Source organism: Prionailurus viverrinus, chromosome A2 (assembly GCF_022837055.1).
Source record: "Prionailurus viverrinus isolate Anna chromosome A2, UM_Priviv_1.0, whole genome shotgun sequence".
In the NCBI taxonomy this organism is placed as follows: Eukaryota; Metazoa; Chordata; class Mammalia; order Carnivora; family Felidae; genus Prionailurus; species Prionailurus viverrinus.
In genome coordinates, this window is record NC_062562.1 from 155,646,398 (window position 1) to 155,669,391 (window position 22,994).

A 22,994-nucleotide genomic window follows, 5' to 3' on the forward strand; every position below is an offset into this window, starting at 1 on the left:
GCGGGCTCGAACTCACGGACCGCGAGATCGTGACCCGGCTGAAGTCGGACGCTTAACCGACTGCGCCACCCAGGCGCCCCGGAAATGAAGTTTTTTTTAAAAAAAAGAACACATACTGAAAAGCACAATTCTATATAATTACCAAACGCACATAAATAGTAGCTACTTAGCCTAAGTATTTACAAGGATTAATTTGATTACTCTTCATAAAATCCCTACGAGGAGAATACTATTATCATTCCTATTTTATCAGTGACAAACTGATCCGTGTAGATGAGATCATTTGCCCAAAGTCACTCAGCTAGCAAGTTCTGAATGGAGACAGACTCTAGAACTTGCACACTCGACCAGATACTGCCTCTCTGTAGCTACAGCTACGTGATACAGGATTTTTTGGTGTGGGAGATGGTGTGGGTGGGCTCCCCAGGCAACCAGAGAATGCTACTTAGTGACACGTTTTTTCCCTTAGGTCTTACGAGTCAGTACATAAAAATGTCTCACGTTAGCCTCGATTTCCTTTGTTATCAAAATTAGTTCCTACTCCATTTACTGTGCTATTCCAGGTGTGGGGATGGAGGTAACACATAGCAAGAAAAGAAAATAGCCCCGGCTCAAGAGCTTGCATTGTGTGTCTATAAGCATTAGCATCTGCACATCTGCTCCTTTCTGTCTGTCCAGCTGACCCTTACCCCTGTGCTGGGTCCAGGCACGGTCTCACTAAGTGAGAATCCCAGAAGCTGTCACAGGATCTTTCTGAGGCTGACAGAGGAGGTCGCCACAAAGGGACTGCTTCCGCCAGTTCTAAGGTCCCAGGTGCAGCCCAGATGCGGCAGATGCTCCATGAATATTTGATGAGTTAAAACGGAGGAAGTGGTGAAGTCTCCAGCTGTCCCCCAGAATGGGCACAAACCGGATACCCAGATGTGGGAGAGCGGAGGAATGAGCGTGGACACAGAGTCCTGCGGATGACGTGCAAAGGCTGAAAGCAGCTGGCAGGAACGGCGGCAATCAGACACATACCCTGGGCAACTGGAGACAGGGATAGGCTTGTGGAGGTGGTTACCTACTGTGTTTAGCTGCTCTGGTGACACAGGACCTAGGTTTTCTCTGGCTGGCAGGAAGGGGAAGAAGAGGGCCGTTAAGTCCTTATTTCCTGGCATCAGGGAGGAGCCCCCAGCTCTAACTGCAGAGTTGCTTGGGGCAGATGTTGTTCATTGCTCCTAAGGGGCAGGCGGTGCATTCCCTGCGTGAAGAGGAGAGCAGGGGAGAGCCAGGTGGGACACGAAAGGGCACCCTGGGTTGTGAGAAAGCCTTCCTTCTTTTAAGCCAGACTTATCCACTGTGGGAAATGAAGGATTTCCTAAATGTCGAAGGCATCTATATCTACTGAAAACACATTTCAAAGGCAAGTAGGAAAACTCTGCTAATTATCTCTTGTGCTGGATTATTCATGACAACACTCTTCCATAGGAGGAGAAAAAGAGCAGTTAACTGGCTTCGGCAAGAATTACAGTAATCGGCTTGGTTAGGTAAGATCCACCCCCTCATGGTGGAGTCTACCTTCAACTCTCTTCAGGAAGACTGGTGGCAGAGAGATTCCCTGTGTGACCATTGAGCACAAAAGGCATGCCTCGTGTGCGGACCCCCCACCTGCCAGCAAATGCATGGAGCCCAGAGAGGAAGATGGCTTCTTTTCTTAGGCTGGAAATAGATCCTGCAATGGGACTGAAACTGACACCTGGGGCCTGGATTTGGCCTTCCCTTACTTAATTTCTTCATCAATTACACACTGTAGAACAACCACTAATGGCGGACACAAAGAAAGAGAATATTGAGGAACTTCAGGAATTCATAATTTAGCTGGGGAGGTTTTTAAGATACATTACATGACTTAAATCAGATTTTAAATCATCAACGTCAGAGATATCATAATGCCGTATACACAATTTGGTGTAAAATGAACACTTTAGCCCAATGAGTAAGAGGGGAAGAAGTTCCAGTGGCTGAAATGGCCTAGAAACTTCTTGAAGGAGGCAGGATTGATCTGGGTTGTAAAGGATGGGGAGAGAAAGACAAGAGCCAAGAGCAGATATAAAAATGACCTAACACAGGGGTGGGCAAATGTGGCCTCTGGGCCACATCTGGCCCACCACCTGTTTCTATACAGCCCACGAGCTAAGAATGGTTTTTACATTTTTTAAATGGTTGGAAAATAAGTAATATTTCACGACATGTGAAAAGTATGTAAAATTAAAATTTGGTGTCTGTAATAAAGTTTTATTGACATACAGCACATCCATCTGTTTGCATATTGTCTACAGCTGCTTTTCACTAAAATGCAGCATTGAGTAGTCACAACAGAGTTCATATATTTACCCTCTGGTCCTTTACAGAAAAGGTCTGTCAATCTGGGCCTAGAGTATCAGAGGGGCAATTTGTATGCTTTGCTAGACGGGAGCTTTTGTATGTAGGAAGTGTAGGAAATTAGGTAATAATGGATGCCCAGGGATCAATTATGAAGGATTATTTAATGCCAAGCTAAGGAATATAAATTCAATCCTCTTGGCAATGAGTTGAAGTTATCATTCACATGAGTATAGTTATATTATCTATGTGTACCTAGTACAAAATTTCAAAAGGTTCAAAAGGATATTCAGTAAAAAAAAAAAAAAAAAAAAAAAGTCAGTTTTCCACCTTGCCCTCCAGGTACTCACATTCAGACAACTCCACAGATATACCCACTCACTCTTAGGTTCCCTACAGGGATATTCCTCTACATACAGAAACATATTTGAGTTTCCATGTATGTATATTTTTCTATTTAAAACCTCACAGATGGTGGCATGCTATAAAGGTACTGTTTCTGTACCAGAACTTTCAGTCTTATATTTTAGACTTTGTTTTAGGTCAGGCTACTCTTCCTTACAGTTGTATAATACGGATGTGCTATCTTACTTACCCAGTTTGGGGAGGTTTCTGACCCAGAAACTAAAATGTTATTTTAGGATGTTTGGTTGAGCAGAGGGTTTCCAGGACAACTAGAGGCAGAACTAGAGCAGGCAGGCAGCTGATAGGCAAATCCAGGAACCCAGAGGTGAGGGAGGCCTGGCACTCCGGTGTAACCCACAGCTTGAGGCTGCTCGAGGCCACCATGCTGGGGGTGCTGGGGACCCCTCTCCCTGCACCACTCCCCGGGGGGCTCATACCTTGGAGGGTGTGTCAGGAATGGAAGAAGTGGGAGAACCAGGGAAGTTCAAGACACACTTCTTCCCCAGGCAGCGACCGTGCAACTCCACGTCCTCATAAGGGTTTTCCTTCATTGGTGGATCTGTGGTCAAAGGCAACAAGTCAGGAACTGGGAACGTTACGGAAGTTTTCCTTATCAGAGAGCCACCCAACGTCTCGGCCTCTCCTGGTGGGGATGTCTGATGTCTTGCTATCCATTCACCCCCTTCCTCTTGGACCCTGGTTTTCGCCGGAGTGACTCCCTGTGTCCCCCTTCTTAGATATATGGAGTTAACTCCATTCCAAATTCAGAGCATCAGTCAATGTGAGCATCCCCAGTCTCCGCCTCAGTGTCCAGTTCAGGGAAGGGCTCACATCCCAAGCTTATGCCAACCAGTGCATGGCATTCCTGGGCTATGAAGGTGAAAAAGGGACCTAAACCAGTCTCCTCAGCATGAACCTCGGCATTTTTGTTGGGTACAGAATATGGGCTCTCCTTCCCAACGGGAAGTTACAGATTCCAGGGAGCTGACGGCAGCCATCGTGAAGACCATAGGAAACCCGCCGAGAATGGAGCTAGCCCGAGTGATAACAAGGGAGAAGAGGGGCGCCTGGCTGGCTCAGTCAGTGGAGTGGGCAGTTCTCGATCTCAGGATTGTGAGTTCAAGCCCCACACTGGGTGCAGAGCCTACTTTATAAAATGTGGGGTCGGGGGGAGGAAACAAGGGAGAATAGGCCAGTTCTGGTCACATGAACCAACAAACTCCCTTGTTATTTCAGCTGGGTCTTCCGTTCTCTGTAACTGAGAACTTCTCTGTTAGGTACACACTGTTAAGAGAAGTCCAGACCTCATACCCGCTTCAGACCTGGGAAGCCTACTGCTTTGGCAGCAACCCATCTCCCAAACTTGGACGCTATAATTCAAACAGTCTATGGTGAAATTCATAGCTCAGCTAAATATCTATTCTGCCTCAAGTCTCGTGTTTCCTCCTACTGTGGAGTTTGTTCTGGTATTGATGATTCCATTCACGTATGTATATGTGTATCTGCCCTACCGATCCCTTGCATGTGGCCACGTACGGGTTTCTCCCTCTTACCAGCTCCTTTCTTCCCCCACTCCCACCCTTGACCCCAACATGCAGACGGTGGGCTGAGCTCACACTTCCCTGAAAACTGTGATATTCCCTGAAGGCTACTAAACTCACTAATTTATTGATTTTATTTTCCTTTTTAACTCACTAATTTAAATGCAAACAGAGGTGCCTGGGTGGCTTGGTTGGTTACATGTCTGACTTTGGCTCAGGTCACGATCTCATGGCTCAGGAGTTCGAGCCCCACATCCGGCTTGCTGCTGTCAGCAGAGGGTCCACTTCGGATCCTATGTCTCCCTTTCTCTCTGCCCCTCCCCTGCTATTTTCTCAAAAATAAATAAACATTGTTGGGATGAGCACTGGGTGTTAAATGTAGAGGATGAACCACTGGATTCTACTCCTGAAATCATTATTTCACTACACGCTAACTAACTTGGATATAAATTAAAAAAAAAATTCTTAAATAAAATATTAGCAAATGAAATCCAAAATAAAATATAAACATTAAAAAATAAAGAAATGTAAACAAACTTGGTGAATCTGAGCTCCACTTTAGAATTTAAAAGAACTTAGGCCAAAGCTACTTTTAAAAATAGTTGACATTCATTTTAGTCTGAATTTTGATGCCCTGTTACTGTCACATTCCTACAGATTCAGGAAGAGCGTGGTGGCCTTAGTTTTCCTTCATTCTGTAATCCCTAAATTTACTGAGCATCTGTTACAAACCAGGTACTTTCCATTCCATTTTCTCCAATCCTCAGCCCTACAATGTAACTGTCATCGTCTTTATTATACAGATGAGAGAACGATGTTCAGAAAAGTGAAGTCCCCCACTCACTGTTATACAGCTGATCAGGAGCAGAGCAGAGATTCAATCACAGCTATTCAGACCCCAGGTCTCCAGTGTTTCCCACTGCAACATGCTGCCTCCATGGCCATTCAGCACCAGTCCTTCCTCTTTCCTCTCCGGTCCCACTTTCTCTCATATGTCCCTCCGTGGGCCACTCTGCCATGCCCCTACCTGCTCTCTTGTTCATCTGAGTACATGTATTTCTTCGAGACTCTGTGTGTGTGTGTGTGTGTGTGTGTGTGTGTGTGAGAGAGAGAGAGAGAGAGAGAGAGAGAGAGAGAAAGAGAGAGAGTGTGTGTGTGTCTGTGTTTCAAGGGGTCAGCCCCATTTCCTCTCCCCCTTGCCAGAGACAGACCCGGACTCATACACAGGTATGTGGGCCTCTTACCTAGAATGTCCTCGTAGACGTTCTCCTCTGATAAAGTGCGTGTGAGCCCCAACTTAGTCTGTGCGTACCAGTCCACTCTGCTGTTCTCAGAGGAAGATTGCAATAAGTCTTCAAACTCATAGGACTTTCTGGTTTGTACAAGATGGGAGAAAAAAACCAAAAAACGAGAACTCAAATCAATTAGGCTGGTCCAGAGATTATATGCCCCCAAATTTTCTTCCTGCAAAGATTTCTATTAATGAAATCAACTCTGTTTCTTGTAAGAAGGTATGAAAATCCTTACATAAGAGGTGTGGCTTTTATCTGAAAGAATGTTTATGCTGTTACGCTGAGTAAAGGGAGTCAAGTACATATAAAATACAACCCCAACTTTGTAAGCACACATATACATAGAAAAGAAGTGAAGGAAGTGAAATATACAGCTATATCTTAGGGCTAAGGAATGGCTCATGGCTTCTTTTCACTTTTACTTTCTGGACTTTTTAAATATTCTGCAATGTTTACAGAGCATACATTAATAATCGGAAAGGAGCAGTGATGGCCAGTTCAGAGTGGACCAGAGGCCTGGGCCCCCTTCGCACTTCTCTCACTCAAGTGGTTATTATCAGAATGAAACCCGGAGGCCAGCTGAGACACCCCCAACTCCCTCCCGCACTCCCCCTGCAGAGATTTGTGCAAATGTGGTAAGGATGATCAGTAAGGATGATAAATAAATGGCCATCACCCTCACCACACGCCCTACTTCCACAGGAGCTGTCCCTGTCCTGCTGGTGTTGACCTAATGCAAAGTCCAGCCCCCACCCCCAACATACACAGTGGCTCACCTTGAGTTTCTATGATTTCTTTAGCTTTACTGAACATTAGGAAGGTCAGGAGGTAGACCATACTGTGGAACATACAAAATATCAGCCACCTCACCGGTTCATTCCACCTTTCCCTTTTTTCTCCTCTTTCCTTCTCCTTCTCCAAAGTAAAACACAACTTCCCACCAGTTGGACCAGAACAGCCCTGTCCACTCAGGCTCTCGAGGCTCATCTTGTCCGTCCAGGGGACTTGTGAGGAACTCGCGCTGAACACACTCGGGCCTTCCTTGAATGGAATTTAGTCCACCCACACTCCTGAGGGCACACTCCCCAGCTGGCCTTGACTTGGTCCTAGCCCTTCACTCCTCCTGGTATAGGATGGTCACAAGCCTCCCATGGCCCAGGAGTCACGGCTCCTTACTCTGGGCACCCGTGTCTAGCACAGCGTCCTGCACATGCTTGATGTAAACTGTGGCTGACTACGTAGAAGTGTATGTTTTTGCTTCTTACCCATGCTTCCAATCTCTCTCTGCCCCTGGGGAAGGTGCCCTCTGGTGGCTCTAAGATTAAACAGATCAGTACACAGATCCCAGATGCATTGTTCACAAGCCTTTTAACCTGGGATGAACTACTTAACTGGGCTGAAACTCTTCCTCCTGACTTGAAAAACAGGAATTATCTCATCGGATTGCCCAAAGAATAGAAAAGAGAAAGTCTGTAAAGTCCTTAGCACCTAGCAAACATGCAACAAGTGTTAGCTGTTACTATTACCGTGCAGTGCTATAATTACTTACGTAGCAAATGTTTTATGTTGGACATGAACTATGTGAGAGGCACTGTGCTCAGGGTTCCATAAATAAGGAGTGACTAAAAGAATCAGAGTCCCTGCCTCAGAGAGCTTACATTCCAGGGAGGAAGACAGGCGTTCAAGCAGAGCACGCACAAATACATAGAATAGTAATAACCTGTGTTAAGGTCAGTGATGGAAAAGAACAGGGTGTCACAAGTGAGACTATCAAGGAGGACTTGACGTAGATTGGGGATGCATCAGGGGAGGCTGACAAAGTCACTCATTAAAGCTGAGACCTAAGGATACAAAGAAAGACCTCATTTGGGGCGGGGGGGGGGGGCGCGGGGAAGAGTGGTCCAAGAAGAGGAAAGGGCACCTGTGAAGGTCCTGCGGCAGCGGAGAACTTGGTGCATTTGTGGGAAAGGCACACAGACGCTGGGCAAGGCTGGATTGTAGGGAACAGGGTGGTGAGCGCGGTGGGAGGAGACAGCAGAGCCAGGCAGATGCCATGGGCCTGCTTTCCAAGCTTTGGGGATTTGCTACATTTTAAATCTTTCCCTCTCCACTAGCTCCTTTCCCTCTTTAAACACATACGGGTTTCCTCTAGAAAAACTTTCATTGGAAGCAAGGACCCTTGCAGCTCTGCGGATTTCTCACTTTCCTTGCCAAGGGTTTTAAGCTGGTGGGGTTTGGGGGCAGGTGGAGGAGGGAGGAGCTGAGACTGTCTATCAGTTTACCTGAACTCACAGGTTTTCCTTCTTTATCTTCTCAACCTGGCCTCTGTAAGCATCCCTTTTCTGAAGCTGCCCCCTGAGGGTCACTACTGAGTTTCTGGTAAAACCTAATCACCTTCTGGGGCATTTCTTTATGTGACACCTGTTAGTTTCTATAGCATAAGGCTGTGGTGCTCAAAGTGCAATCCTTGGGCCAGGGCTGGTGTGCCAATGACATAGGTACAATAATTGAGAATAGGCATTTAAAAACTTAAAAAAAATTTTTTTTTTCAACGTTTTATTTTATTTTTGGGACAGAGAGAGACAGAGCATGAACGGGGGAGGGGCAGAGAGGGAGACACAGAATCAGAAACAGGCTCCAGGCTCTGAGCCATCAGCCCAGAGCCTGACGCAGGGCTCGAACTCACGGACCGCGAGATCGTGACCTGGCTGAAGTCGGACGCTTAACCGACTGCGCCACCCAGGCGCCCCTAAAAACTTTTTAAAAGTCATTTTTCTCTTTGCTTTAAATGTAATTTCTACACCCAACGTGGGGCTCGAACTCAGGACCCCAAGATCAAAAATCTCATACTCTACAGACTGAACCAGTCAGGTGCCCCTGTGCTTAGAAAATTTTAAAGCAATTTGACAGAACAAATTTTTAAAAGACAACTGAGGCTTGTATATTGTTGTCTTTTTCATTTCATTTCTCTGGCAATTCCTTTTTGTTGTATTTTACAGAAGTATCATTCAGCAAAGGATTGCAAACACAGGCACACAGGCACCCTCTGGGGTTTGACGAGCTGGGTGCAATGCTGGCCCCCGGCCACTTCCCCTTCTCAGACAACTGCCTGTGTCTTTGCTTGTAGCTCTCTCTTCCTCTTTCTCTCCCTCTTTCTGGGCTTTGGGTGTTTCCCTAGGTTTTTCCTCTCTAGGCTTCTAAACTTGAGTATCTCCACATCTGAATTCATCATCCCTAATCTCTACCTCACCCTTCTCCCTTCTGAACCTGAACTCAGCACTCAGGACAGGAACATAAAGAAAGACCACGCTTCCAGCTTCCAGCTTCCAGCTTCCAGCCTAGGTCCTCAGGGCCTTAAGTCAGGCCATGAGGCTGAAACTGTCACCCGTGCCCTGAGGTGCCTGATGCACTCACGGAAGCTCCTGCTGCGAAGGAAGGGCTACCTCTCCATAAACCCCTTCTTCCTCCCCTTGAGGTGTCCAGCCAGGAGAGGAAGGACTGTTCTTCAGAGCTCCCACAGATGTGGTCTATGGGGTGGAAGCGGGTCTGAGCTGTTTTCTCTACGACGGGATCGCACTGTGCTTTGTGCCCGCCCTGAACACTCCCTAGTCGGGGATGCCATTAGCCCAGGCTAGTATTAGCTGGGCAAATGCTTGGGGATGGACGCGTGGTGGTCTGTGGCCCAGAGCAGAGTGAAGTTACCGGCCTGGAGTGGGCCATACCGCTCCTGGGTTTCCCCCGCTGAGCTAACCGGATTCTGGTAGCTCAAGTCCCCAGCATGCACACTACCTAGATTTGGTAGGGAAGATGCAAACTGTTCAAAGAGGCCGCAGAATCACTCAACATTTACTGAGTATCAACTAAGTCTGTACTCGGATTACTACATTCAAACTTTGCAACAACCTTGTAAAGAATTACTATCATTAAACATATTATATATACGAGGAAACAGAGACCAGGGTGCCTGGGTGGCTCAGTCTGTTAAGCGTGGGACTTTGGCTCAGGTCATGATCTTGGGGTTCGTGAGTTCCAGCCCCACATTGGGCTCTGCACTGGCAGTACAGAGCCTGCTTGGGATTCTCTCTCTCTGCCCCTCCCCCACTGGTGTGTGCACACTTTCTCTCTCTCTCAAAATAAATGAATAAACTAAAAAAAAAAAAAAAAAAAAGGAAACAGACAGAGCTCAGATAAATTGCTCAAGGTCACACTGGGAGAAAGAGGTGGAGCCAGGGTCAGAAGCCAGGAAGCCTGGTCCGTGTCTGGTGCTCTCCACAGCACAGGCACTAAGCAGAGCATGGAAGTTAAGTCAACGCAGGAGGAAAGCTGTGGTCACAAAAAGTTTTAAAACCTTTATTTACATATTAACTTTGAGAAAAAGGAAATTTCAAAAGGCTAATGATAACCACATCCAAACTGGCTTCTTTCTTACTTAAACACTTCCACATTCGTCCCACATCCAGCCCATATGTTTAATGTGCACCTTCTGGGGGTCGAGCTGAGCTCACAGCTAGCTGGTGAAGCAAAGGCAAGAAGTCCCTGCCTTTGGGGAGCCCACAGCCTGGTGAAGGGGTACACCTCCTCCCAGCCTGAGTTTGCTTCCTGGGCCTTCAAATTATCATGTGATTGAGGTACTTCTTAGTTTTAGAGATGCTGGGATGATTTAACTGGTCCACTGACGTTTCCTGAAGTGGGTCACAACATATGTAATATCCCAGTTTTGACAACCAGTGCAAAATACTGTGATTTCAAGTAGTATTTTGAAGGTTACCTGTGACTTTTCTATATTTTTGTAAATGAAATACTAAGTTAAGAGCTCATCCCACATCTCCATTTGAATGACCCGTGGGAATCTAAATCCAAGGGGCACCTGGGTGGCTCAGTCAGTTAAGCATCTGACTTCGGCTCAGGTCATGATCTCAGGGTTTGTGGGTTCGAGCCCCGTGTTGGGCTCTGTGCTGACAGCTCAGAGCCTGGAGCCTGCTTCAGGTTCTGTGTCTGTCTCTCTCTCTGCCCCTCCCCTGCTCATGCTCTGTCTCTCAAAAATAAATAAACATTTTAAAAAATTAATAAATCCAAAGTTGAACTCACCCTCCTATTCCCCCCGCGCCCCAATGAAGACCAGTTCCTCCTCCAGTGCTCCTCAGCATAGGCCATCGCCCTTTGTCCAAATGTTTATGCCTTAAACCTGGGAGTCCCGTCCAAACCCCCTTCTCCTTTAGCACCTATATCTGACCAATTAACAAGAGTTCCACCGGCCAAGCATTCCTAGTATTCACTGCTTTTCTCAGTCCCCCAGCAGCTGTACCCTGGGCTTACCCCATCCCACCACATACCCCCTCCCACCCCACAGTTACCCACCCTGTCTGCTGTCCAGGTGAGCTTTTCACAAATGAAAATCCGGTTGGGTCTCTCCCTTCTTAAAAAATGTGAGTTCTGGGGCGCCTGGGTGGCGCAGTCGGTTAAGCGTCCGACTTCAGCCAGGTCACGATCTCGTGGTCCGGGAGTTCGAGCCCCGCGTCAGGCTCTGGGCTGATGGCTCGGAGCCTGGAGCCTGTTTCCGATTCTGTGTCTCCCTCTCTCTCTGCCCCTCCCCCGTTCATGCTCTGTCTCTCTCTGTCCCAAAAATAAATAAACGTTGAAAAAAAATTTTAAAAAATAAAATAAAATAAAAAATGTGAGGTTTTTTTTTTAATATATATTTTTTTCAACGTTTATTTATTTTTGGGACAGAGAGAGACAGAGCATGAGCGGGGGAGGGGCAGAGAGAGAGGGAGACACAGAATCGGAAACAGGCTCCAGGCTCTGAGCCATCAGCCCAGAGCCTGACGCGGGGCTCGAACTCACGGACCGCGAGATCGTGACCTGGCTGAAGTCGGACGCTTAACCGACTGTGCCACCCAGGCGCCCCAAAAATGTGAGTTTTTAAGGAAAGTTTCCCATTCCTAGTAAGTGATAGGCCAGAACACTTCCCTGGTCTCCAGGACTCTTCTGGACCAGGCTCCAGAGGACCTGGAGGCCGCGGCTCACACCCTTCCTGATCTCTCTGGCCACACCACTGCCTTTCAGGGCCTCCAACACACTAGTCTTTCTTCCTCTGGGACATTCACCTGTTTCTCAAACTGAACACCCCTTTTCCACGTGGGAATCTCAGGTCTCAGTCCGAGTGCCACATCCTCCCCAATCTGGCCCTGTTTCCATGTCAGGCTAGATAACCCTGCTGAACATTCCCGTAGCGCCATGGGCTTCCTCGCGGCACTGAGTGTGGTTATAGTTACATAACTGCAGAGTTGTGTGCTTCTCTTACTAGTACGTAAGGTCCACGAGGCCAGGGTCTCAGTTCATTTTGTTCACTGTTATGTTCTAATACTACACAGGTGCAGGATAAATGTTTGCTGGTTGAATACATGAGGGAATATTTAAATTTTTTTAAACATTTATTTATTTTTGAGAGACAGAGGGAGAGCACAAGCAGGGGAGGGGCAGTGAGAGAGGGAGACACAGAATCTGAAGCAGGCTCCTTGAGCTGCCACAGATTCTCTTCTTGTCTCCATGTCCAGTGACCACACACAGGTCTTTCCCAGGTCCCACCAGCTCTTGGGAAGGGCGTGTGTGCCATCAGGAGATGAGAGTGGGGCTAAGTGGGGGAATGCTTATGTTAGCGGGGCTCACACCTCCCCCATCAAGTGCTACTGCTACTCATGGTGGGCTTATGCTTATCTCTATCCTAAATCCAAAACAGAAATGCCAGTAGAAAACCCATCTTTATCCACCATTATGTCTAACGTCCAATCATTTCCACCTCCAGTGGGAAATAAGACATGACATGGGGCACCGGGGTGGCTCAGCTGGTTGAGCATCTAACTCTTCATTATAGCTCAGGTCATGATCTCATGGTCCCGGGATCGAGCCCTATGTTGGGCTCTGTGCTGGTTCATGGAGCCTGCTTGGCACTCCCTCTCCCTCTGTCCTTCTGCCTGCTCAAACACTCATGCTTTCTCTTTTTAAAAAAAAAAAAAAAAGCTATAGGGGCGCCTGCATGGCTCAATCAGTTAAGCATCCGACTTTGGCTCAGGTCATGATCTCGCGGTTTAAGGGTTCGAGCCCTACATTGGGTTCACTGTTGATCCTCTGTCCCCCTGCTCTCTCTCTGCCCCTACCCTGCTCTCTCTCTCTCTCAAAAATAAACATTTAAAAAATTATTTTAAAAAAAGACTTGACAGTCACTGCTCTAATGTAGAATAACAACTTTCCTCTCTATTCTTTAAAAAAAAATTTTGTTTAATGTTTATTTTCGAGAGAGAGAGGCAGAGACAGAGTGTGAGCATGCAAGAGGTAAAGACAGGGAGACGCACAACCCGAAGCAGGCTCCAGGCTCTGAGCTGTCAGCACAGAACCTGACAGGGGGCTTGAACTCACAAACTGTGAGATCATGACCTGAGCCAAAATTGGACACTAAATGGACTGAGCCACCCAGGCACCCCTGTCCTCTCTATTCTTATTTCTGTTTTCTAATGCAACTGCCATTAAATAAAGAATTTACAAAATCAAGCTTCTCTCATGCTTTCAAAGTAACTTTTGCTTTGTCAAATTAATCAAACAATTTGCCCCTTTGAAGATTTTAAGCACTCAGTTTTTAGACATGGCAGTTACAACTGCCTCTTGGATGGCATGTTGACTGGAACAGCCATGACAGGAACAGACCACAATATGGCTGGTAAGTGAAATTAAGCACTCACTGGGTAATAGCTGAGGGTTGCTGTCCAACCAGACCACTCTGGGGATCCCTATCAGTCCTACCGAACGTGGAAATTATGGAATCAATAACAGCAGGCATATGATTTGGTAGCCATATAATGACCCAGGCTTCCTGTCCTCAAAAAGTTCCGCAAATTGTATGCTAAAGCCTCAAGAAAAGGCTGAATTTATCTATACAATGCCAAATAATGTTGAAACGTTAAAATTTTGGTCAACATAGTTATTTGGCTTCATAAGGATCTAAAAACTCCATCATAGGATTAAATTAAACTAAAATTAAAAACCTGCATGCCAGGGGCACCTGGGTGGCTCAGTCAGTTAAGTGTCTGACTTTTAATTTCTGCTCAGGTCATGATCTCTGCTCAGGTCATGATCTCATGGTTTGTGAGTTTGAGGCCAGCATCAGGCTCTGCGCTGACAGCGTGGAGCCTGCTTGGGATTCTCTCTCTCCCTCTCTCTCTCTGTCCTTCCCCACTCACCTGTGAATGCTCTCTCTCTCTCTCTCAAATAAAAATTAAAAAAAAAACCCTAAAAAAAACCAAAAACCAAAAAACTGCATCCCAGTTAAAACATTTTGGGTATACAGATACATGTAAATTCAGGATGCTGCTTACACTTAAAAAATAGTAACTTTCCTTGTTAAATGTAGGCCTTCAGGCATTCCTGCCAGAGTTATTCAATGCACGCCATAGAACATACACAACCAAGTTAATGCTGCTGTAGGAACCTTATCTTTGGAATTTCCTGACATTTAAGGGTTTCTCATTTCCCATTTTAGGATTGAAGGCATAAGTCCTTGCATTTAATTTCCTGGGGCTTTAGCGAAATGAAGAAAGGAGGAAGGGGAGAGAACACAGAACAGAGGAGAAAGGGAAGAGGAAAAAAAAAGAGAATGTCCAGAAAAAAGGCATTTTCTCAAACTGAGAATCTCAGTCCACTGGTTTGGCTCCTGCAAGAGTGGACCCGTCGGCCTATGAAAATAAGCTGAATACGTTCTCTGAAGTGCACAGCCTGGCCATGTAATTCTAAACCCTCCTAACCTCAAAATCCTTAATCATTTCTTTCTTCAGCCTTGGCTTGGCTCTCCTGCCTCAGAGAGGACAGTAAGTCAGCCAAATCCTGAGTTGAGCCTCTTCTTTTTTTTTTAAGCCATAGGACCACAATAAAGAGCACACTTCATTATTTTTTTAAGTAGAAAGTGAACATCTTGCCCTAATCACCCCCATTGTACTATTTTAAACAAAAGGAAAAATCCAAAGCCAAAATTCTTAAACACAGCTGATGCAACCATAATCAAACTGGCCAAGAAAAATTTCATCTTTGGACTGAAACTAAGTAACTTTAGCTGGTTTTAAAGAGAATGCTGGAACACTGAAAAGAGCAGATGGTAGCTACGAGAGAAAAGATAATGGGAATAACTGTTCACCAGGTTGATCTGTCTGCACAATGAGGACACAGCAGAAAGACTCTGATTTCCCAGCACCAACCGACCTGCCCCTGGGAGAGGGGGGCTTTTTTTTTTTTTTTTTTTAAGGTTAATTCATTTTTTGAGAGATAGAGAGAGACAGAGCGCAAGCGAGGGAGGAGCAGAGAGAAAGGGAGACACAGAATCCGAAGCAGTCTCCAGGCTCTGAGCTGTCAGCACAGAGCCCGACATGGGGCTCGAACCCACAAACTGTGAGATCATGACCTGAGCCAAAGTTGGACGCTTAACCAACTGAGCCACCCAGGCGCCCCGAGAGAAGGAGCCTTTTTGGAGGAACAGCCCAGGAAGGGCACAAAGAGCTGCTGTCACAACACACTGGGGGCATGAGCAGCGAGGTCACCAGAGCACTCACGCACCTGGGCTTTGGCATTGGTTTGGGAAAGGATTTAGAACCAGAGATGGGTACGAGCTTTCTCAGAACATCAACACGGAAGCTCTATATTCTTCTATGGATTCTACATACCGATGACGCTAAAGCCTGGTGAAGACCAGTCCCATTTATGGAATACTGATACAAAAATCTTAAATAGAGTAATAAACCAGGACCAAATGGGAGTTCATCCCAAAAATGTAAGAATGGGTCAATATTAGGATATAAAGTCATTGCTCGTAGGTCAGAGGATAGGAACCATATGATCATATAAAGCTACTGAAAGTAACTTGACAAAATCTGACGTCCAATTCTAATCTTTAAAACTCTTAGTAAAAAAGGAAGTATAAATGAAAATACCTTGATTACATAAACACATACCTCAAACAAGAGTACCTGTGAGCAGAACACCAGCAGCATTACCATGAAAGTCAGGGAGGACACAGGGCTGTCCACTGCTATCAGCACTATTACTTAACCCTGTTCTGAAAGCATTAGCCAGTATGACTCAGAGAAAAAGTTCAGAGATTTAAAAGAAAAGGCAAAATGATAATTCTTTGCAGACGATATTATATACATAGAAGATCCAAGAGAATCCACTGACAATTAGCAACAGTAAAAAATTTCTTGAAGGGGTCTTTCAAGAGAATAACATACAGGGGTGCCTGGGTGGCTTAATTGGTTACGTGTCCAACTTCGGCTCAGGTTATGATCTCACATTCGTGAGTTCGAGCCCCGCATTGGGCTCTGTGCTCAAAAATGAATAAACATTAAAAAATAAAAAAATAAACTAGGGGTGCCTGGGCGGCTCAGTTGGTTAAGTGGTGGGCTTTGGATCAGGTCGTGATCTTGCTGTCCGTGAGTTCAAGCCCTGTGTTGGACTTTATGCTGACAGCTCAGAGCCCGGAGCGTGTCTTGGATTCTGTGTCTCCTTCTCTCTCTCTGCCCCTCCCCCACTCACATGCTGTCTCTCTCTCTCTCTCTCTCTCTCTCTCAAAAATAAATAAACATTAAAAAAATAACAAACTAACATATGTTGTGTGTGTGAAATTTTGATAGTGACATCTAGAACATTTGGAACAATACATGCAAGAACAGTCACAAGATATTTTTGAAAAAAGGAGGATAATAAGGAAACGAAAAAGGGGGTTATAATTATTACAAAGGTGAACAATTGGTCACTTTTTTTGGTGTACGACAGGAGATTGTACGTGGTATGTCAAAGAGAATCAACTGATGACTAGGAACGAGAAGAAATTTCTGTCAGCTCTACTAGATATTCAACATATTACGAGGTTAAAATAATTAAAATAGTTTGGTGCTAAAACAGAAATAGCTACTCTAAATATTAAACAGAATAGAACCTGGGGTGCCTGGGTGGCGCAGTCGGTTGAGCGTCCGACTTCAGCCAGGTCACGATCTCCCGGTCCGGGAGTTCGAGCCCCGCGTCGGGCTCTGGGCTGATGGCTCAGAGCCTGGAGCCTGTTTCCGATTCTGTGTCTTCCTCTCTCTCTGCCCCTCCCCCGTTCATGCTCTGTCTCTCTCTGTCCCAAAAATAAATAAAAACGTTGAAAAAAAATTTAAAAAAAAATATATATATAAAAAAAACCAGAATAGAACCAGAAAAAAATAACAGCAGCTTACATTTATTAAGCATTCACCATATTCCAGGTTCTATTTTCACTTATGTTTACACATATTTATTCATCCAATCTTCACAACAAAGCTATGAAGTGGTTTCTAGAGTTATCGCTATGTCACAAAATAAGTAAAATGAGGCCAAGACAAATTTAGTAGCTTGCACAACGTCACACAGCTAGTAAGTAGCAGATCTAGTAAGTTCTCTGGCCCTAGAGTCTTCTTGAACGCTATATGCTATTCACCCCAGCATTATATGTAAATTGGAAACAACTGAAGCACCTGTCAGTAGAGGAATGGTTAAATATGGTTTATCCACATGAGGTAAAGAATGTAGCAGTTCAAAAAGGAACGTGAAGAAAAAAGTGGCAGCCCTGAAAGATCTCCGCGATATCCTATGTGAAAAACAGTATATAGAGCAGGATTTCTTTTTTAAAAGGACGTAATTTATATCTATCCCCCCCCCCCTCGAATATGCAAACTTTTTCCACTGGAAGAGAACATAAGAAATTATGTTTCTTACAGCAAAACGATCCTACCTGACAGACCATGCTGAGTAGGAGAGTGACATGACTGAATATATTTCTAGAAAACTCCTCTGGCTGCTAAGGAGGAATATATTAAGGTGGAAGGTAGACAACAGATAAGTAGTAAGAGAGCAGATGGAATCAGATTCAAGATAATGTTTAAAACTAGAACCGAAGAGCTCGCTGATGAATTAGATGAGGGGTGTGTGAAAAAGAGACGAATCACAAATCACGCCTAGGTTTTTGGCCTAAGTGCAATGAAGGATGATGCCTTTAACAAGATGGCAATTATCTGGCCTGGACTGGGATTTAGGTTTAGACACATTCAGTCCAAACTGTCAGATAACCAAATGGAGAACTGTGCAGGAGATGACGGTGCAAACCTTCACGAGAGGAGGGAGTCAGGGCTGGAGAGATACATCTGGGGATCGCAAGCAGGTAACTGACATTTAAAGCCATGGGACTGAATGAGATCATTTAGGGAGTGAGTGATGCAGATGGAGAACTAGCTGCTCTGATCCCGGTCGATGGTGTGTTGGGCGTGTTATTCCAACACTCAGGGAGAGAGGAGAACAGAACTGAGCAAGAGACTGTGAAGTTGGGCCACCTGGGAGGTAGTGACCTAGAAGTCCAGGGAGCACAGTGCTTCAGGTGGAGGGAGTGAAGTCGTTCCTCAAATGCCAAGAGATGTCATGTAAGAAAAGAACAGGGAACGGGCTGTTGGATTTAGTGAGATGGGGGTCACAGGTGGCCTTGGGTCAAGGGAAGTTTCAGGATAAGTGGCAAAAGCCCAACTGCAGTGAGTCAAGGGAAACACAGAGATGAAGAAGGGTGACCACAGCAGGCACAACGGGTTTGAGTTTTGTACTGTAGCTGGTTTCCAGATTAGTGGGTATCAAACCAGTTAGCACATAACAAAAATGGACTAGACATTAGTTCTCCAAGCAGAAAGGAAATGGTTTTCAAAGCACAGATTTTAACTTCAAGCATTCACATTTTATTATCTAATGTATTATTTTAACATTACAAAATACAGTAAAACCTTGGTTTGCGAGCATAATTCGTTCCGGAAACATGCTTGTAATCCAAAGTATTTGTATGTCAAAGTGAATTTCCCCTTAAGAAATAATGGATTCATTATTCCATTCCAGAGGATTCATTCCACAACCCAAAAATATTCAGATAAAAATGGTTACAATACTGTACCATAATACAAAATAATAAAGGAAATACAAAATATAAAGAAAAGTAAACAAACTAACCTGCGCTTGCCTTTGAAAACCTTCGAGGCTGGTGTGAGGGAGACAAGAGAGAGGAGGGTTATTGTGTAGGACGATTTTCACTATCACTAACGGATGTTGACTACACTACATATTAATAAACTCTTGTCACAGACTGTATTTAAAGTAACTGGCAACTAAGGCAGCAGAGAAAAGGGTCTATATCTGCAGGCAGCCTGACCTAGAATGAAGCAAAGCATTCCTAGGCTTACTCTTGTATGGAAGAACAAAGGACTTTGTGCTTTGAAGTGACAAAATACACTCCTGCCAGTTGTGGGCACCTTCCAGCTTTCAGAAAAATCACTGATTTCTGCCAAACGCTGTGGCATGAGACGGAGCATCCAAGCATGGGAGAGGATCACCCATAATTCTGCAGCGAGCAAGCGAGAGAGACAGAGACAGAGAGACAGAGAGAGAGGGAACCTTGGCTCAGTTGTGATCATGTGACATTCAGCATCACCTACAACTCGTACTGCAAGATATCACTCGTTTATCAAGTTACGATTTATCACAAATGTTTGCTTGTCTTGCGGAACACTCGCGGAACAAGTTACTTGCAATCCAAGGTTTTACCGTATTTAGTGTGTGCATCTTTTAGCATGTATAAATGAGGAAACTGAGGTTTCAGGTTCAATAACTTGTTCAAGGTCACATAGATAGACTGTGACAGGGCCAAGGTAGCCCCAGGCTGTGTGTTTCTAGAGCTCATACCAGGAAAAAAACATGAAAAAATGAGCCAGTGGAGATTCAAAGCACCATGCACGAGTTGGGGACAGTGGTGGCAGAATGAGTTGTTGGCACCAATTAGTTAATTGCCAGGGTTAACACGAGTTTTCGTTGAACCCTTGGTTAGTGTCAGAATGACAAGGACTTACCACATCCAAAGGTAATTTTTCAAAGCAAATACTCTTTTTTGACGACAGAGAACACAAAACACATGCATCAGCTATCACATCTCCAGGTTTAACAATAAACTATCTCAAGCCATGAACGGTCTCCACCAACTACAAGATCCATCGGCATAATAAAACAAACAAGGAGGGGCACCTGGGTGGCTCAGTCGGTTGAGCATCCGACTTTGGCTCAGGTCATGATCTCACAGCTCGTGAGTTTGAGCCCCGCGTTGGGCTCTGTGCTGACAGCTCAGAGCCTGGAGCTTGCTTCTGGTTCTGTGTCTCCCTCTCTCTCTGCCCCTAACCCACTCGCATTCTGTCTCTGTCTCTCTCAAAAATAAACGTTAAAAAATTTTTTTAAAACAAAAACAAACAATGAGGCTCACAGCAGTTGTGATGCAGCATAAACTACTGGAGCAGACAGCCACCTGTCACCTACCTGCGGTCAGCACTGGGTTTCGGTCTTCCGGTCCACAGTCTTCTGTTCACAGAGGAGGGCGGGGGAGAGGAGGGCAGGGGAGGGGGAGGTAGAGAAGGCAGAGGAGGCAGGTGCCTCTTGTCCTTCCTGAAGCCTGGGTTCCCGTCCTTGTCCCCTTCTCCGTCGTGTTTGAACGTTCTCCGGGGTTTGGGCAGGGGGTTGATGAAGGGTTTGGCGGGGGGGCCCTCCGAGCCCCTGTCCGCACTCTCCAGGCTCCGGTCGCAGGGCCTCCTGCACGAGCCTTTCCTTTCCTCTGCAGCCTCAGGGGCGAGCTCCCTGGCTTCTAGGTCCCAGTGGTGGGACCTGATTTCAGAGCCATGCCAGCCCCCTCGGTTCTCAGGAAGGGCGGGCCCCTCCTCGGCCTTGTCCGGCAGGCAATGTGGGGAATAACAAGTCCCTGGTAACTGGGGATCCAACCCTGCCGACCCATCCTTCAGAGCCTGCTCGAGTTTCTCCACCTGCCTCAGCACGGAGAGGCTGTCATTCGGCAAGCGCTGTTTGCCCGGCCGCGGCTCGCGGCCTCTGCCCAAGCTGGGAGCCGGCTGCTCGGTGGGCTGGCTGAGGTCTTGCCTCGGCTCTGCATCCTGTCCCCTGACTTTCACAAGCCCTTTATTCCTCTCATCCTCCTTGCTCTCTGCTTCTGGCCTGGTTCCATCCTGAGCCTCTGTGCCCCACGCTCTCACACCATCACTGCTTCTCCCCATCACACAGGACGTCAGGTAATCCTCTTGCCCGTCTGCTTTCCTGCCGGGGGCAGGAGCGGGCAGCTCTTTTCTCCCTTCCCATTCGGATATCTTGTCCTTTATGCTGAGGGGCTTAGGCCGGGCCCCGCCTCGGGCAGAAAGGCACGGGTTCGCGACACCGCCGAGCTGCCTCTTGCCTCTTGCCTTGCTGGCTTCTTTAGCATTGAGATCTGAAGCTGAGTCACTGATGATCATATTTGAGCTGAACATGTTCTGCTGAAAACAGTCCACTCTTGACTCTAGCATCAGGTTACTGAGACTTTCCAGTGAGCTCCTTGTTGGGGGTGAATCCTGATCAGTCTCTGGGGAAGGAATGGGGGACCTAAATGGCCTTCGAGGGTCTTCCCCAGCCTCTGGACCTTCCACCTTGACCCTGGACAAGAAAGACAAACACTGGGTGAGGCATTCTTGGTTATTGTTCTTGGCTGCTCATAAAGATTTGCTAAAACTTAGATATAAATGTTATATGCTAGTTGTAAGTCACAAACATTGAAGCCACCACTTTAAAAAGATCACTTTGTTGGGGCACCTGCGTGGCTCAGTCGGTTAGGCGTCTGACTCTTGATTTTGGCTCAAGTCATGATCTCACTGTTCACGGGACTGAGCCCCCCATCAGTGGGCTCTGTGCTCACAGTGCAGAGCCTGCTTGGAATTCTCTCTCTCTGCCCCTCCCCTGCTCACTCTCTCTCTTTCAAAAATAAATAAACATTAAAAATAAATAAATAAACATTAAAAAATTATCTTGAAAGAAAAGCAGAAAAACATTTAAAAAAAAATTTTTTTTTTTCAACGTTTATTTACTTTTGGGACAGAGAGAGACAGAGCATGAACGGGGGAGGGGCAGAGAGAGAGGGAGACACAGAATCGGAAACAGGCTCCAGGCTCTGAGCCATCAGCCCAGAGCCCGACGCGGGGCTCGAACTCACGGACCGCGAGATCGTGACCTGGCTGAAGTCGGACGCCTAACCGACTGCGCCACCCAGGCACCCCAGAAAAACATTTTTAAGCTAGTCTAATGAGAATAGGAGTCTCTATGTTTTTGAATACAAAACATTCTTCCACCAGCAAAGGTTATAACTAAGCAGAGTGACCTTGGACATGCCATCATTAGCAAGCACATGTGGACCAACTTCATGGTGCACATTTTTTGAATGGGTGGTTCTGACAATATAGGAATTCTGAAACTCCAGTTAAGGTTCACAGTGAGAGATGGATAATTTCATGCATTCTGTTAGTATTTAGCTTCCTGTTCGAAGACTAAGAGTTATTTACATGCAGACTTCTCCCTCCGCTGGGACATTAGCACGTAAATTGTGTTGCTGTTCACGGTTACACAGCATAAATTAGAAACTTGTGCAAACGTAAACACATTTTCATATTTTAAATATGGCTATCAAAGCAGAATTCCTGATTTAAATAAACAATCAGAACACACGAGAGAGTGCTTACAAAAGAGAAACATATTTTTTAATTGCCCTGTCACCACTGAAGACATTAGCATGAATTCAGATATCAGTCAGAAGCAAAAGCAGAATCAGTTTGTTGACATTTTACTGAGAGTTCAAAAGGCAGAAGTGAAAGTCCTTACTCTCACAGTGCTAGAAGCAAGATGAAGAGACAGGACAGACACGCATTCAGAGGGAACAATTCAGGTTAGTTCATGCTTAAAGACAGTGGATGAGAGGGACGCCTGGATGGCTCAGGTCACGACCTCACGGTTTTGTGAGTTCAAGCTCTGCACTGGCTCTGTGCTGGTGGCATGGAACCTCCTTGGGATTCTTTCTCCCTCTCTCTCTGCCCCTCCCCAACTCACGCTGTCTCTGTCTCTCTCAAAAATAAATAAACTTAAAAAAAAAGACAGTGCATGATAGAATAATCATTAATATCATATGTACTATTAAACATCATTGACAGCAAATAAATATGGCTTTCGAGTCAGAGGGACCTCAGTTTCAATCTTGGCTCCATTTTTTTTTTCATTTTAAAATAAGAAACCTCCCTCCCTTCTCTAGACTGCAACTTGAATGGTGCAGAGGCCAAATTTATCTTGTTTTCTGTGCCTAGTACACACTTGGTAGTCAATATTTACAAAATGAATGAATGGATGAGTTAATATTGGTAATGTTCCCACATGATAGCACACAGTGTAGGTTGTGATATTACTAAGTGGCAAGCAGTGTTTTTAATTTTTTTTTTTAAGTTTATTTATTTTTGAGAGAGAC

General features: G+C 45.7%; 1 protein-coding gene across 5 annotated transcripts in view; it reads right to left on the reverse strand.

The window, feature by feature from the left end:
• Positions 1-22,994, reverse strand: part of DENND2A (DENN domain containing 2A) — a 102,796-nt gene that overhangs the window by 51,099 nt on the left and 28,703 nt on the right. For all 5 annotated transcript variants that reach the window (XM_047849246.1, XM_047849247.1, XM_047849245.1 and 2 more), the window contains 3 exons: positions 19,991-21,145; positions 5,555-5,682; positions 3,207-3,328 (listed from right to left, as the gene is read on the reverse strand). In XM_047849246.1, coding sequence (XP_047705202.1) covers positions 3,207-3,328; positions 5,555-5,682; positions 19,991-21,145 — 1,405 coding nt within the window. The remainder of the gene's footprint in view (positions 1-3,206; positions 3,329-5,554; positions 5,683-19,990; positions 21,146-22,994) is intronic.